The 12,777-nt window shown below is 40.9% G+C and overlaps 1 protein-coding gene across 1 annotated transcript in view; it reads right to left on the bottom strand.

Annotated features, from left to right (window-relative positions):
• The window catches only part of col5a2a (collagen, type V, alpha 2a), a 65,571-nt gene that overhangs the window by 10,309 nt on the left and 42,485 nt on the right, over positions 1–12,777 (bottom strand). Inside the window, exons 36-51 of the mRNA XM_039647144.2 lie at positions 10,859–10,912; positions 10,718–10,771; positions 10,575–10,628; positions 10,348–10,455; positions 10,198–10,251; positions 10,069–10,122; positions 9,824–9,985; positions 9,637–9,744; positions 9,354–9,461; positions 9,222–9,275; positions 9,024–9,131; positions 8,870–8,923; positions 8,621–8,728; positions 8,448–8,501; positions 8,259–8,366; positions 7,878–8,184 (exon numbers count right to left, since the gene is read on the bottom strand). Of these exons, the coding sequence (XP_039503078.2) occupies positions 7,878–8,184; positions 8,259–8,366; positions 8,448–8,501; positions 8,621–8,728; positions 8,870–8,923; positions 9,024–9,131; positions 9,222–9,275; positions 9,354–9,461; positions 9,637–9,744; positions 9,824–9,985; positions 10,069–10,122; positions 10,198–10,251; positions 10,348–10,455; positions 10,575–10,628; positions 10,718–10,771; positions 10,859–10,912 (1,549 nt within the window). The remainder of the gene's footprint in view (positions 1–7,877; positions 8,185–8,258; positions 8,367–8,447; positions 8,502–8,620; positions 8,729–8,869; positions 8,924–9,023; positions 9,132–9,221; positions 9,276–9,353; positions 9,462–9,636; positions 9,745–9,823; positions 9,986–10,068; positions 10,123–10,197; positions 10,252–10,347; positions 10,456–10,574; positions 10,629–10,717; positions 10,772–10,858; positions 10,913–12,777) is intronic.

The raw sequence follows: 12,777 nt of genomic DNA, 5'->3' as shown, positions 1-12,777 counted from the left end.
ACTTTGGAGCTATTTAAAAAAAAAATTTTTCATTATGACAATAAAAAATTCTACATTTCCAATAAACTACCAGGTGTAAGCTTTCAAATGAGATCATAATTGTGCTTTTAGTGCAAAGGGTTCATGAATTGTATCTGTTTCAGTTTGGGTATGTCATTTCTGGGGATTTTTCAAAAGTGGGATTAAAGGTTAACAGGTTAAAAAATAGTCTCGATAAGTCGATCCCCGAACGCCGCTCATACAGTTCAGAAGTTCGCTGAACTTCATACTGTACAGTTCAGATCACTCAGCACGACGTTCGTGATTTGACTTATCGAGACTATTTATATCCACATGGGGATTTTAAGTGCTTCAAACCAATCTTTATGAGACATTACATTAGTATTAAAAGTTCCTTAAAATGTTTACAAATACATAGAGTCTATCCCCAAAGCTAACCACTCAACAATAAAAAAAAACAAAATTAAAATATAGCTGCGAGCAGCGATGGCGGGCCCAAGCCGGTGGCACCGCAACCCCGGCTCCTTTAGTTACCTAAAGGCACCGGGGTGGCGGTGCCGAAGGCTTTGGCCCTTTCATGATTAAATGTTAAAACGGCTTGCCATAGTCTGTCATTTTGACTAGTCACAATTATGTTACAGATATCTTAAATGATAATACAAACTATCCAAAATGTAATTACGACTAGACAGAAAGACATTGTTGATATCTACAATGTTAATTTCCGGATAGGCAAACTTAGCTTTTAAATGTTAAAGGGGCTTGCCATACACGGACGTAGGCTCAGAGAGAGTCTCACCATATTCAAACCAAAATATCTGACTTCCTCTTGGTCTGAGCTAATGACTATGAATTAGAAAGTTGTCTGGCTTGAGGAGTACAATGTATATAACAATTTTTGTAACTGTAGATAAAAATAACAACCCCACTTTTGTCAAAAGGTGGCGCTATTTAGTCCCTGCACCATGCCCGTTTCTGAAACTTTGCACATGTCTACTGGCTAATAAATGTGATGTGTCTGTTGAGTTTCATGCAATTTCAAGCATGCTAAGAGTCTCAAAAGCATCCTAAAATAATTTCAAAGTTTGAAGCTTTGCCACGGCAACAGTTTAAAAGATATCAAGAATCCATTCACAGGTCTACATCTACCGTATGTTTACATTATACAGATGAAGTTTTTCATCTGTTTTTCATCATTATACAGATGAAGTTTTTCATCTGTTTACATTATACAGATGAAGTTTTTCATTCATATTATTACATGCAAGCGTGTTTGATTTATGGACCAAGTTTTCGGACCCCGTTCCAGGGGGCGCTGTCTAGCCCCCCTGCCACGCCTAGGTACCATCTTCAGCCCAGGCCTGATGGCTGTGGGATATGACCTGTGTGCAAAGTTTCAAGAGTTTTGAAACCCGTTAAGGGCCTCAAAAGCCATTAAGAGTCTCAAAATCATCAAAAAAAAAAAGAATTTTAAAGTTTGATGCGTTGCCACGGCAACAGTATCAAAGATATCAAGAATCCATTCACAGGTCTTCATCTGCCATGTATTTACATTATACAGATGAAGTTTGAAGCAAATCGGGTAAAAATAAGAGGTTGATTTCAAAACATTTTGAAAGTGACACACTTCCTGCTGCCAGTTGGCGGCGCTATAACTTTGACTCGAAATAGTCACATCCATGTGATCGTCCTCTTACAACGAACACACTGATGAAGTTTCATCAAGATATGTTAATGTATGCTGAAGTTATAACACACTTCCTGTTTCACGTTTCTCGCCATAATTTCGTTTCCTCGCCACGGCCAAACCGTTTGAGATATCAAAAATCCCCTCACAAACTTTCATCCTCAATGTCTTGACTTCTTGCACACCGAGTTTGGTTGTGATTGGTAAACACATGCGTTGTAATTTGATGTATTTCTCCTAGGACAACTATTCAAACAACCCATAATTCTCAACTTCCATTTTAATTGTCGTAAAACTTAGAGCACGAAAGTTGTTTGGCCTGATGTGATCTATAATTGTACCGAGTTTCATATTAATTCACGCAAGTGTGTTTGATTTATGGACAAATGTTCGAATCCCAGTCCAGGGGGCGCTGTCGAGCCGCCCTGCCACGCCCGATGACCAGCTTCAGCCCGGCCCTGATGGCCATGGGTTCTGACCCGTGTGCAAAGTTTCAAGAGTTTTAGAGGATGTTAAGGCCCCCGAAAATGCCAGAGAAGTCGCACACAGCAAATAAAGGGTTAAAATTAACCTGACAGGCGCCCCTCCTCTCACTCACACAGAGAGACACTGAGAGACTGGCAAAATTCTAAGATTTTCTCTACATTCAAATAAAGATATCTGACTTTCTGTGGGTCCTAGCTAATGAGTGTCAATTAGAAAGTTGTCCGGCTCGAGGAGTACAATATACATACCGATTTTTGTAACTGTAGATAAAACTAACAACCCCACTTTTGTCAAAAGGTGGCGCTACTGAGCCCTCACCACGCCTGTTTCTGAAACTTTGCACGTGTCCACTGGCTAATAAATGTGATGTGTCTGTTGAGTTTCATGCAATTTCAAGCATTCTAAGGGTCTCAAAAGCATCCTAAAAGAATGGCAAAGTTTGATGCATCGCCACGGCAACAGTTTCAAAGATATCAAGAATCCATTCACAGGTCTACATCTGCCGTATGTTTACATTATACAGATGAAGTTTGAAGCAAATCGGGTAAAAATAAAAGGGTGATATCAAAGCATTTTGAAAGTGACACACTTCCTGCTGCCAGTTGGTGGCGCTATAACTTTGACTCACAATAGTCACATCCATGTGATCGTCCTCTTACAGCGAACACACTGCTGAAGTTTCATCAAGATCAGTTAATGTATGCTGAAGTTATAACACACTTCCTGTTTCACGTTTCTCACCATAATTTCGTTTCCTCGCCACGGCCAAACCGTTCGAGATATCAAAAATCTCCTCGCAAACTTTCATCCTCAATGCCTTGACTTCATGCTGACCGAGTTTCGTGCCGTGTGTTTGAATTCTCTAGGAGGAGTATTGCACATTCCATTGCGAGCGTTTTACAAACAAACCTCAATAGCCGACTTCCTGTTGGGCTGGGGTAAAAAGTAAGAGTGTGAGGTATAGATGAAACGATGAGATCAACATGTGTACCGAGTTTCATATTATTACATTCAAGCGTGTTTGATTTATGGACCAAGTGTTCGGACCCCGTTCCAGGGGGCGCTGTCTAGCCCCCCTGCCACACCCAGGTACCATCTTCAGCCCGGCTCTGATGGCTGTGGGATCTAAACTGTGTGCAAAGTTTCAAGAGTTTTCAAACCCGTTAAGGGCCCCAAAAGCCGCTAAGAGTCTCAAAATCATCAAAAAAAAGAATTTTAAAGTTTGATGCGTTGCCACGGCAACAGTATCAAAGATATCAAGAATCCATTCACAGGTCTTCATCTGCTATGTATTTACATTATACAGATTAAGTTTGAAGCAAATCGGGTAAAAATAAGAGGGTGATTTCAAAGCATTTTTAAAGTGACACACTTCCTGCTGCCAGTTGGTGGCGCTATAACTTTGACTCACAATAGTCACATCCATGTGATCGTCCTCTTACAGCGAACACACTGCTGAAGTTTCATCAAGATCAGTTAATGTATGCTGAAGTTATAACACACTTCCTGTTTCACGTTTCTCGCCATGATTTCGTTTCCTCGCCACGGACAAACCGTTCGAGATATCAAAAATCCCCTCGCAAACTTTCATCCTCAATGTCTTGACTTCACGCTGACCGAGTTTCGTCGAATTTGGATCAAAGCTCTAGGAGGAGTATTAAAAATTCCATTGCGAGTGTTTTACGAACAACCCTAAATAGCCGACTTCCTGTTGGGCTGGGGTGAAAAGTAAAAGCACGAGGTATAGATGAAACGATGAGATCAACATGTGTACCGAGTTTCATATTATTACATGCAAGCGTGTTTGATTTATGGACCAAGTGTTCGGACCCCGTTCCAGGGGGCGCTGTCTAGCCCCCCTGCCACGCCCGGGTACCATCTTCAGCCCGGCCCTGATGGCCGCGGGTTCTGACCCGTGTGCAAAGTTTCAAGAGTTTTTGAGCATGTTAAGGGCCCCAAAAGTGCCCGAATAGTCGTATAAATAATAATAATAATAATAAATATAGCTGCGAGCAGCGATTGCGGGCCCAAGCCGGTGGCACCGCAACCCCGATGCCTTTAGTTACCCAAAGGCACCGGGATGGTGGTACCGCCGGCTTTGGCCCTTTATCGCTGCTCACAGCTATATTTATATTTAATAAAAAGCCGGTGGCACCGCCACCTTGGTGCCTTTAGGGTTATTCTGTACGACGTGTAAAAATGTAACCCCCGCTTTGACTATCAAAAAGAAGTGTATTGTAGAGCTTGCATCAATGCGGACTCGATGCGCTGTGCGCTGTAACTCCATGTGGCTTTAAGCACATCATTCTCTACTCGGGATGCGCATAAGCGTTTTGTGCCACACTGTACTGAGCCTTTCATATCATAATGCAGTGACGCAATGACAGATTATTAATTGCCTTTCTTGTTCTGTTCTATCTATTATATGTTGATAATAGATAGGACAGAGCACTAAAAACCTCAAACAAAGCACTAAAAACTTAAGCTGTTTGCTGTGTAGTCTGAGAATGAGCTGTTTGATTTGCACCCTCTTCCTCTTCACTGTCCTCCATAAAAACCAGCTATCCAGGTCCATGTTGTTCTAGAAAGTTTGTATGTTGCTGCCTCAATTAACATCTCTGCTATACATTTAAAACATGGCTATATCTAAAATAATTTATCTTTTTGATTTTTGTTATCTTGTTTTTCATGAATATTTTACAACAATACAAAGAGAAATGTGTATATTCCAATAATATAGTTTGTAATGGCTTTTTTTGTCATAGATTATAATCATATATTTTTTGGATTTGTTATTTATCTTTATAATGAAGTTGTCTGTATTAAGTAGATTGTGTTTAACACACACAAGAGTGATTTATTAGTTCAACACATAGTTATAGAAATTCTACTTTATCTAAAAAAAACCCTGCACTTTATATACACACACACACACACACACACACATAAATACATGTAAATAAAAATACCAAAAAAAACATCAAATGTGTTTTTAGTCAGAGTATTATTTTATACAGAAACAAATATTTGTAATTCAGATAACAATGAAGTTAGTGTTTTAAAATCTTAAGGAAAACAAATATATTGAATGAAATATAGCACATGAATTTTAAATTCATTCAACTTCAATTACAAATACAATCTTACTTTTATTTAAAGCAATCTATACATTTAAAAGATGGGGGTTATATGCCTATTTTGTCATTTAAAAATATTGTTATACAAAATTGTTATGCAAAAAGACAAGGACTTAGAGACAAGGACTTGAAGGAAAAATCACAGCCAGCCACACACACACACATAAACACAGACAACAGCCCTCCCCTCCCCACACACACACACACACCCACACACACACACACACACACATAAACACAGACAACAGCCCTCCCCTCCCCACACACACACACACCCACACACACACACACACAGAGAGAGAGAGAGAGAGAGAGAGAATCGCAGGGGAAATAAATCCATTCAAACTACAATATCTGACTTTCTGTTGCTCAGAGCGAATGACTTTAAATTGGAAAGTTGATCGGCTTGACGAGAACAATATACGTGGTAAGTTTTGTAACTGTAGGTAAATTGAGCAAAGTTATAACACACTTTATGTGTCCTTTTTTAGTCATAAAATTCATTTCCTCGCCACGGCCAGACCGTTCGAGATATCAAAAATCCGTCCGGAATTGAGCATCCTCAATATCTTGACTTCATGCACACCGAGTTTGGTTGTGATTGGTAAACACATGCATTGTGATTTGATGTATTTCTCCTAGGACAATTATTCAAACAACCCATAATTCATAATTCATAAATAACTTCCATTTGAACTGTCATAAAACTTAGAGCACGAAAGTTGTTTGGCCTGATGTGATCTATAATTGTACCGAGTTTCATATTAATTCATGCAAGTGTGTTTGATTTATGGACAAATGTTCGAATCCCAGTCCAGGGGGCGCTGTCGAGCCGCCCTGCCACGCCCGGTTACCAGCTTCAGCCCGGCCCTGATGGCCATGGGTTCTGACCCGTGTGCAAAGTTTCAAGAGTTTTCGAGGATGTTAAGGCCCCCGAAAATGCCAGAGAAGTCGCACACAGCAAATAAAGGGTTAAAATTAACCTGACAGGCGCCCCTCCTCTCACTCACACAGAGAGACACTGAGAGACTGGCAAAATTCTGAGATTTTCTCTACATTCAAACAAAGATATCTGACTTTCTGTGGGTCCTAGCTAATGAGTGTCAATTAGAAAGTTGTCCGGCTCGAGGAGTACAATATACATACCGATTTTTGTAACTGTAGATAAAACTAACAACCCCACTTTTGTCAAAAGGTGGCGCTACTGAGCCCTCACCACGCCCGTTTCTGAAACTTTGCACATGTCTACTGGCTAATAAATGTGATGTGTCTGTCGAGTTTCATGTAATTTGAAGCATGCTAAGGGTCTCAAAAGCATCCTATAAGAATGGTAAAGTTTGATGCGTTGCCACGGCAACAGTTTAAAAGATATCAAGAATCCATTCACAGGTCTACATCTATCGTATGTTTACATTATTCAGATGAAGTTTGAAGCAAATCGGGTAAAAATAAAAGGGTGATTTCAAAGCATTTTGAAAGTGACACACTTCCTGCTGCCAGTTGGTGGCACTATAACTTTGACTCACAATAGTCACATCCATGTGATCGTCCTCTTACAGCGAACACACTGCTGAAGTTTCATCAAGATCAGTTAATGTATGCTGAAGTTATAACACACTTCCTGTTTCACGTTTCTCGCCATAGTTTCGTTTCCTCGCCACGGACAAACCGTTCGAGATATCAAAAATCCCCTCGCAAACTTTCATCCTCAATGTCTTGACTTCACGCTGACTGAGTTTCGTCGAACTTGGATCAAAGCTCTAGGAGGAGTATTTAACATTCCATTGCGAGCGTTTTACAAACAAACCTCAATAGCCGACTTCCTGTTGGGCTGGGGTAAAAAGTAAGAGTGTGAGGTATAGATGAAACGATGAGAGCAACATGTGTACCGAGTTTCATATTACTACATACAAGCGTGTTTGAGTTATGGACCAAGTGTTCGGACCCCGTTCCAGGGGGCGCTGACGAGCCGCCCTGCCACGCCCAGGTACCAGCTTCAGCCCGGCTCTGATGGCCGCGGGTTCTGACCCGTGTGCAAAGTTTCAAGAGTTTTCGAGCATGTTAAGGGCCCCAAAAGTGCCCGAATAGTCGTTAGAAAAATAAAAGAAAAAAAAAAAATAATCGGAAGGAAAACAATAGGGCCTTCGCCCTTTCAGGGCTTGGGCCCTAATAATAATAATCCTAAGGAAAACAATAGGGCCTTCGCCCTTTCAGGGCTTGGGCCCTAATAACAATGCTGTCGATATGAAACACATACAAATATTCATTAGATCAAATCCATTAGTTAGGGGGCTGAAGGTACAGTTTTTACAGTATGAAAATCATTTCTATGGAAAGTCCCCATAAAATGGAAACCCAATGTCTGTATGTATGTGTGCTTAATGTATTTGTAATCTTCTTAAGGTACACTGAATATGAACTCAATTAATACCCAATAAATAACAGCCACACATTTCTAATGAGCCTCAGTTGCTATATGTAGTCCACTGAGAGTTTACCAAGTCACTGGCCTACTTGGTACAGTTGGTTATAATGAATTGCATGCTTGTGCAATACTATTAACTTACCGCTCTTTTTTTGAGGGTAGCATTGTCTCAAGTCCTCACAAGTTCTGGCAGGATGCTTTCTACTACCGTCAGGGCTACGCATGTTATCAATCTGGCTGCTCAGAGCCTTCAAAGTAGCCTGAACTCCAGGATCAGCTTGGAACATGCCTGTAGAGTTACTCTTGGGAAGAGCCTCATCCTCACTGAACTCTGGGGGAGGAGGACCGGAATCATAATCTTGAGGCCCACCAAAAAAATCTTCTATAGCAGCAGTGGGAGGTCCAGGAGATCCGGGAGGGCCAGGTGGGCCGGGTTCTCCAGGAGGTCCCTAAGCATGATGACAAAAATAAGTGGCTATCTAAATTGTAATAGTATGTGAGATGGCATGAAAGTTTCACTTGCCTCTGGTCCAATATCACCACTAATCCCTCTTGAACCCGGAGGTCCCATAGGTCCAGGCTGTCCAACATACCCTTCCTTTCCAGGTGGCCCAGAGGGCCCGGGAGGTCCCTGTGAAACAAATCATTTCTCAAATGGCATCAATCACCTTTTGACTAGTTTCTACTCGCATTAAACAAGTTGATCACATACCCTTTGACCGCTTGGACCAACAATGCCTGGGGCTCCCTGTTCTCCAGTTGTGCCCTAAAAATGAAGTGGTGAAAATAAACCTTCATATTGCTTGATATTACGTATTCAATTATTTATAGACTGGGTACAGATGATGCACACTTTTAAAAACCTTTCTCTTTGTCATAACTTACTGGTGGTCCAGGAAGACCTTGTAAGCCTGCAAATCCTCTATGACCCTTCTGTCCTCTTTCTCCATGGTCACCCAGATCTCCCTTATCTCCTCTTGGTCCTTGCGGTCCCTTAAATAGATAGTTGGAATTGGAAATGAAGGAGCAGTTGTGGTGTTTTTTTTTTGTTTTTTTTTTTAATCAGTAACTTCATTCACATAAATAAAGCCTTTCCAATTATGTCATATTATGTTATTTTAATAGATTTCTTACTATGAGTCCTCGTTTTCCAGCAGAACCTGGAGGGCCAGAGGGCCCTTTTGAACCCTGATTAGACAATATGAAAAAAAAAAAAAAACATAAGTCAAAAATGCTTTAGAGATGTTGTTATAGTATACATAAAATATAAAGAAATGATGAGACCTACAGCCTCTCCTCTCTTTCCAATGCCTCCAGTTGCACCGACAGGACCGGGAGAACCAGGTTGTCCTACAGATCCAATCAAACCCTCTGGACCTGGATCTCCTCGATCACCCTTTAAAAATTAAGCAAACTCTTTAAGATTTGCTCAAACAACTTGAATTAAAGATTCAGACGTGGGTCATGTGATGTTTTTGGGTCTCACCTGGAGTCCTATGACACCTTCCTTTCCTGGTGGGCCATCAGATCCAGCGGGTCCCTAATAATCAAAATTTGCATTAGCATTGCATTAAATAAGTGGCGTATTTATGTAACCATTATATTCAATTTATTTTACATCGGCTCCAGGATCCCCTCGAGGTCCATTTACACCAGGCACCCCAACTGGGCCAGAAGGTCCTTTGTCTCCTGGGGCTCCTGATGTGCCCTGTTTTCCTGGAGGACCCTAGCAGATTGTGAGCAAGCAGATTAGAGGAGGTCTTATAAAAATGAAGTTATCTCAGATGTCATTTAATATGCACACCATAGAGAACAGTAAACTATTACCTTTTAAATATTTTACCATGTAACAACTAGCCATTTTATTTAATAATGCAGAATGTTTTTTAATGGATACTAACAGCTGGTCCAGGGAGTCCCGGCATTCCACGTTCTCCTCTTTGACCAGGAAGGCCTACAATTCCTCTTTGCCCTGTTGTTCCAGCAGGACCTGGTGGACCATCAGGTCCCTAATGGAAATAACCATTAAGATTCTGGTTCTTGTTTTTAAATTTAGTATTTTAGTTGAGAAAAGACTGGTCCCCTTACCGATGGTCCATCTTCTCCAGAATCTCCTTTGTCTCCAGGGCCTCCAGCAGGCCCAGGGGGGCCTCTCTCTCCCTGGCGTCCTGGGGGTCCATGGTCTCCTCGAAGACCAGGTGGACCCTCTTTTCCAGGAAGACCAAGTGGACCTGGCTCACCAAGAGGACCCTAATAAAACAAATTAGGGTTTGATTTTTTTTTTCTTCATTTCTGATTTGTAATTGTAAACTTCTGTAGTCCATGCAACATACCGTTGGACCAGGTGGGCCAACTCTTCCAGCAGATCCAGGGAAACCTGTTGGGCCCTAAACATGAGGTATGTTAACTGACTAGTCATTCAAGATGAATTATACAGTAATTGTTATTACAGCTACACTTACAGGTGCACCCTGTGTTCCTCTACCACCCTTTGGTCCAGCCACACCAAATTTACCCTGTAGTCACACATATTAGAGGGAGATTATTAATTTACAAGCATCTTCATAGCATCTTCTAAAAAAAAAAAAACTTTAATGCAAGTATTTAATCACCTGTGGTCCTGGAGGACCAGACAACCCTTGAGGGCCAGGAGATCCAGCATCACCCTTTTGTCCAGGCTCCCCTGGTGGTCCTTTCGCACCGGGCTGACCATCAATACCCTGTTGTTTTGAAAGAGTACCATGTTCAGAACCGGTTTACTCACTGACCTGAAAAAAGCTTAGTTCATATTAATCAAGCAATCGTGAGTTTTCTGTTAGATTTCAATAGTTCTACTTACAGGTGGTCCAACAAAGCCAACAGCACCTATTGGCCCAGGTTCACCACGGGATCCCTTGGTATTAGCACAGATATTTGTTAATAAATCAAAATATTCAGCTAATTTGAATGAATTCTGTATGTGAGTGTCAAATATTAACTCACTGGCATTGCTCTTGATCCTTGAGGTCCAGGTGGTCCCTTAGGGCCTGGTTCTCCCTTTTAAAATACTTTGTTAGAATTAAGTGGTACTTAAAAGAAAACAATATTGCATTAAAATATAGACAATAATATGATGCTATGAACCTTTTCACCACTTGGACCAGCCGGTCCTGCGGGTCCAACTGGGCCTGTCAAGCCCTATCAGAAAGGTAAAATGTCAGTATGAGATTATCCTTCATGCACATCAAGCATGAGAAATCATTTTTGTGTGTGTATCTGTGATCAGGCCTGCTTGTACAGGTTATTCTCTGTTTGATTACCAACATTACATTTTGTTTAGCTTCATATTGAGGGGTTATGCTTTCTCTCAATTTTTGTCAGTCTTGAAATGTTTATTTCAAATATAATATAAAAATATAAATACATAAATACATACAATATAAATACAAAAACATAATATAGCTGCGAGCAGCGATGGCGGGCCCAAGCCGGTGGCACCGCAACCCCGGTTCCTTTAGTTACCTAAAGGCACCGGGGTGGCGGTGTCGCAGGCTTTAGCCCTTTCATGATTAAATGAAATGTTAAAACAGCTTGCCATACTCTATCTGTCGTTTCGACTAGTCACAATTACATTACAGATATCTTAAATGATAATACAAACTATTCAAAATGTAATTAAGACTAGTCACTTTTGTCAAAAGGTGGCGTGTTGATATCTACAATGTTAATTCCGGATAGGCAAACTTAGCTTTTAAATGTTAAAAGGGCTTGCCATATAGGGACGTACAGTAGGCTCAGAGAGAGGCTCACCATATTCAAACCAAAATATCTGACTTCCTCTTGATCCAAACTAATGACTTTGAATTAGAAAGTTGTCCGGCTTGAGGAGTAAAATGTATATACCGATTTTTGTAACTGTAGATAAAACTAACAACGCCACTTTTGTCAAAAGGTGGCGCTATTTAGTCCCTGCACCATGCCCGTTTCTGAAACTTTGCACATGTCTACTGGCTAATAAATGTGATGTTTCTGTTGATTTTCATGCAATTTCAAGCATGCTAAGAGTCTCAAAAGCATCCTAAAATAATTTCAAAGTTTGATGCGTTGCCACGGCAACAGTATCAGATATATCAAGAATTCATTCTCAGGTCTTCATCTGCCATGTATTTACATTATACAGATGAAGTTTGAAGCAAATCGGGTCAAAATAAAAGGATGATTTTAAAGCATTTGGAAAGTGACACACTTCCTGCTGCCAGTTGGTGGCGCTATAACTTTGACTCACAATAGTCACATCCATGTGATCGGCCTCTTACAGCGAACACACTGCTGAAGTTTCATCAAGATCAGTTAATGTATGCTGAAGTTATAACACACTTCCTGTTTCACGTTTCTCGCCATAATTTTATTTCCTCGCCACGGCCAAACCGTTTGAGATATCAAAAATCCCCTCGCAAAATTTCATCCTCAGTTTCTTGACTTCATGCTGACCGAGTTTCGTGCCGTGTGTTTGAATTCTCTAGGAGGAGTATTGCAAATTCCATTGTGTGTGTTTTTTGAACAACCCTAAATAACCGACTTCATGTCTAGCTGGGGTAAAAGTAAGAGTGTGAGGTATATATGAAACGATGACATCAACATGTGTACCGAGTTTCATATTATTACATGCAAGCGTGTTTGATTTATGGACCAAGTTTTTGGACCCCCTTCTAGGGGGCGCTGTCTAGCCCCCCTGCCACGCCCAGGTACCATCTTCAGCCCGGGCCTGATGGCTGTGGGATCTGACCTGTATGCAAAGTTTCAAGAGTTTTCAAACCCGTTAAGGGCCCCAAAAGCCGCTAAGAGTCTCAAAATCATCAAAAAAAAAGAATTTTAAAGTTTGATGCATTGCCACGGCAACAGTATCAAAGATATCAAGGATCCATTCACAGGTCTTCATCTGCTATGTATTTACATTATACAGATGAAGTTTGAGGCAAATCGGGTCAAAATAAAAGGGTGAGTTCAAAGCATTTTGAAAGTGACACACTTCCTGCTACCAGTTGGTGGCGCTATAACTTTGA

Source organism: Pimephales promelas, chromosome 7, assembly GCF_988280905.1.
Source record: "Pimephales promelas chromosome 7, fPimPro1.hap1.1, whole genome shotgun sequence".
Lineage (NCBI taxonomy): Eukaryota > Metazoa > Chordata > Actinopteri > Cypriniformes > Leuciscidae > Pimephales > Pimephales promelas.
This window is presented reverse-complemented; position numbering and strand designations above follow the sequence as displayed.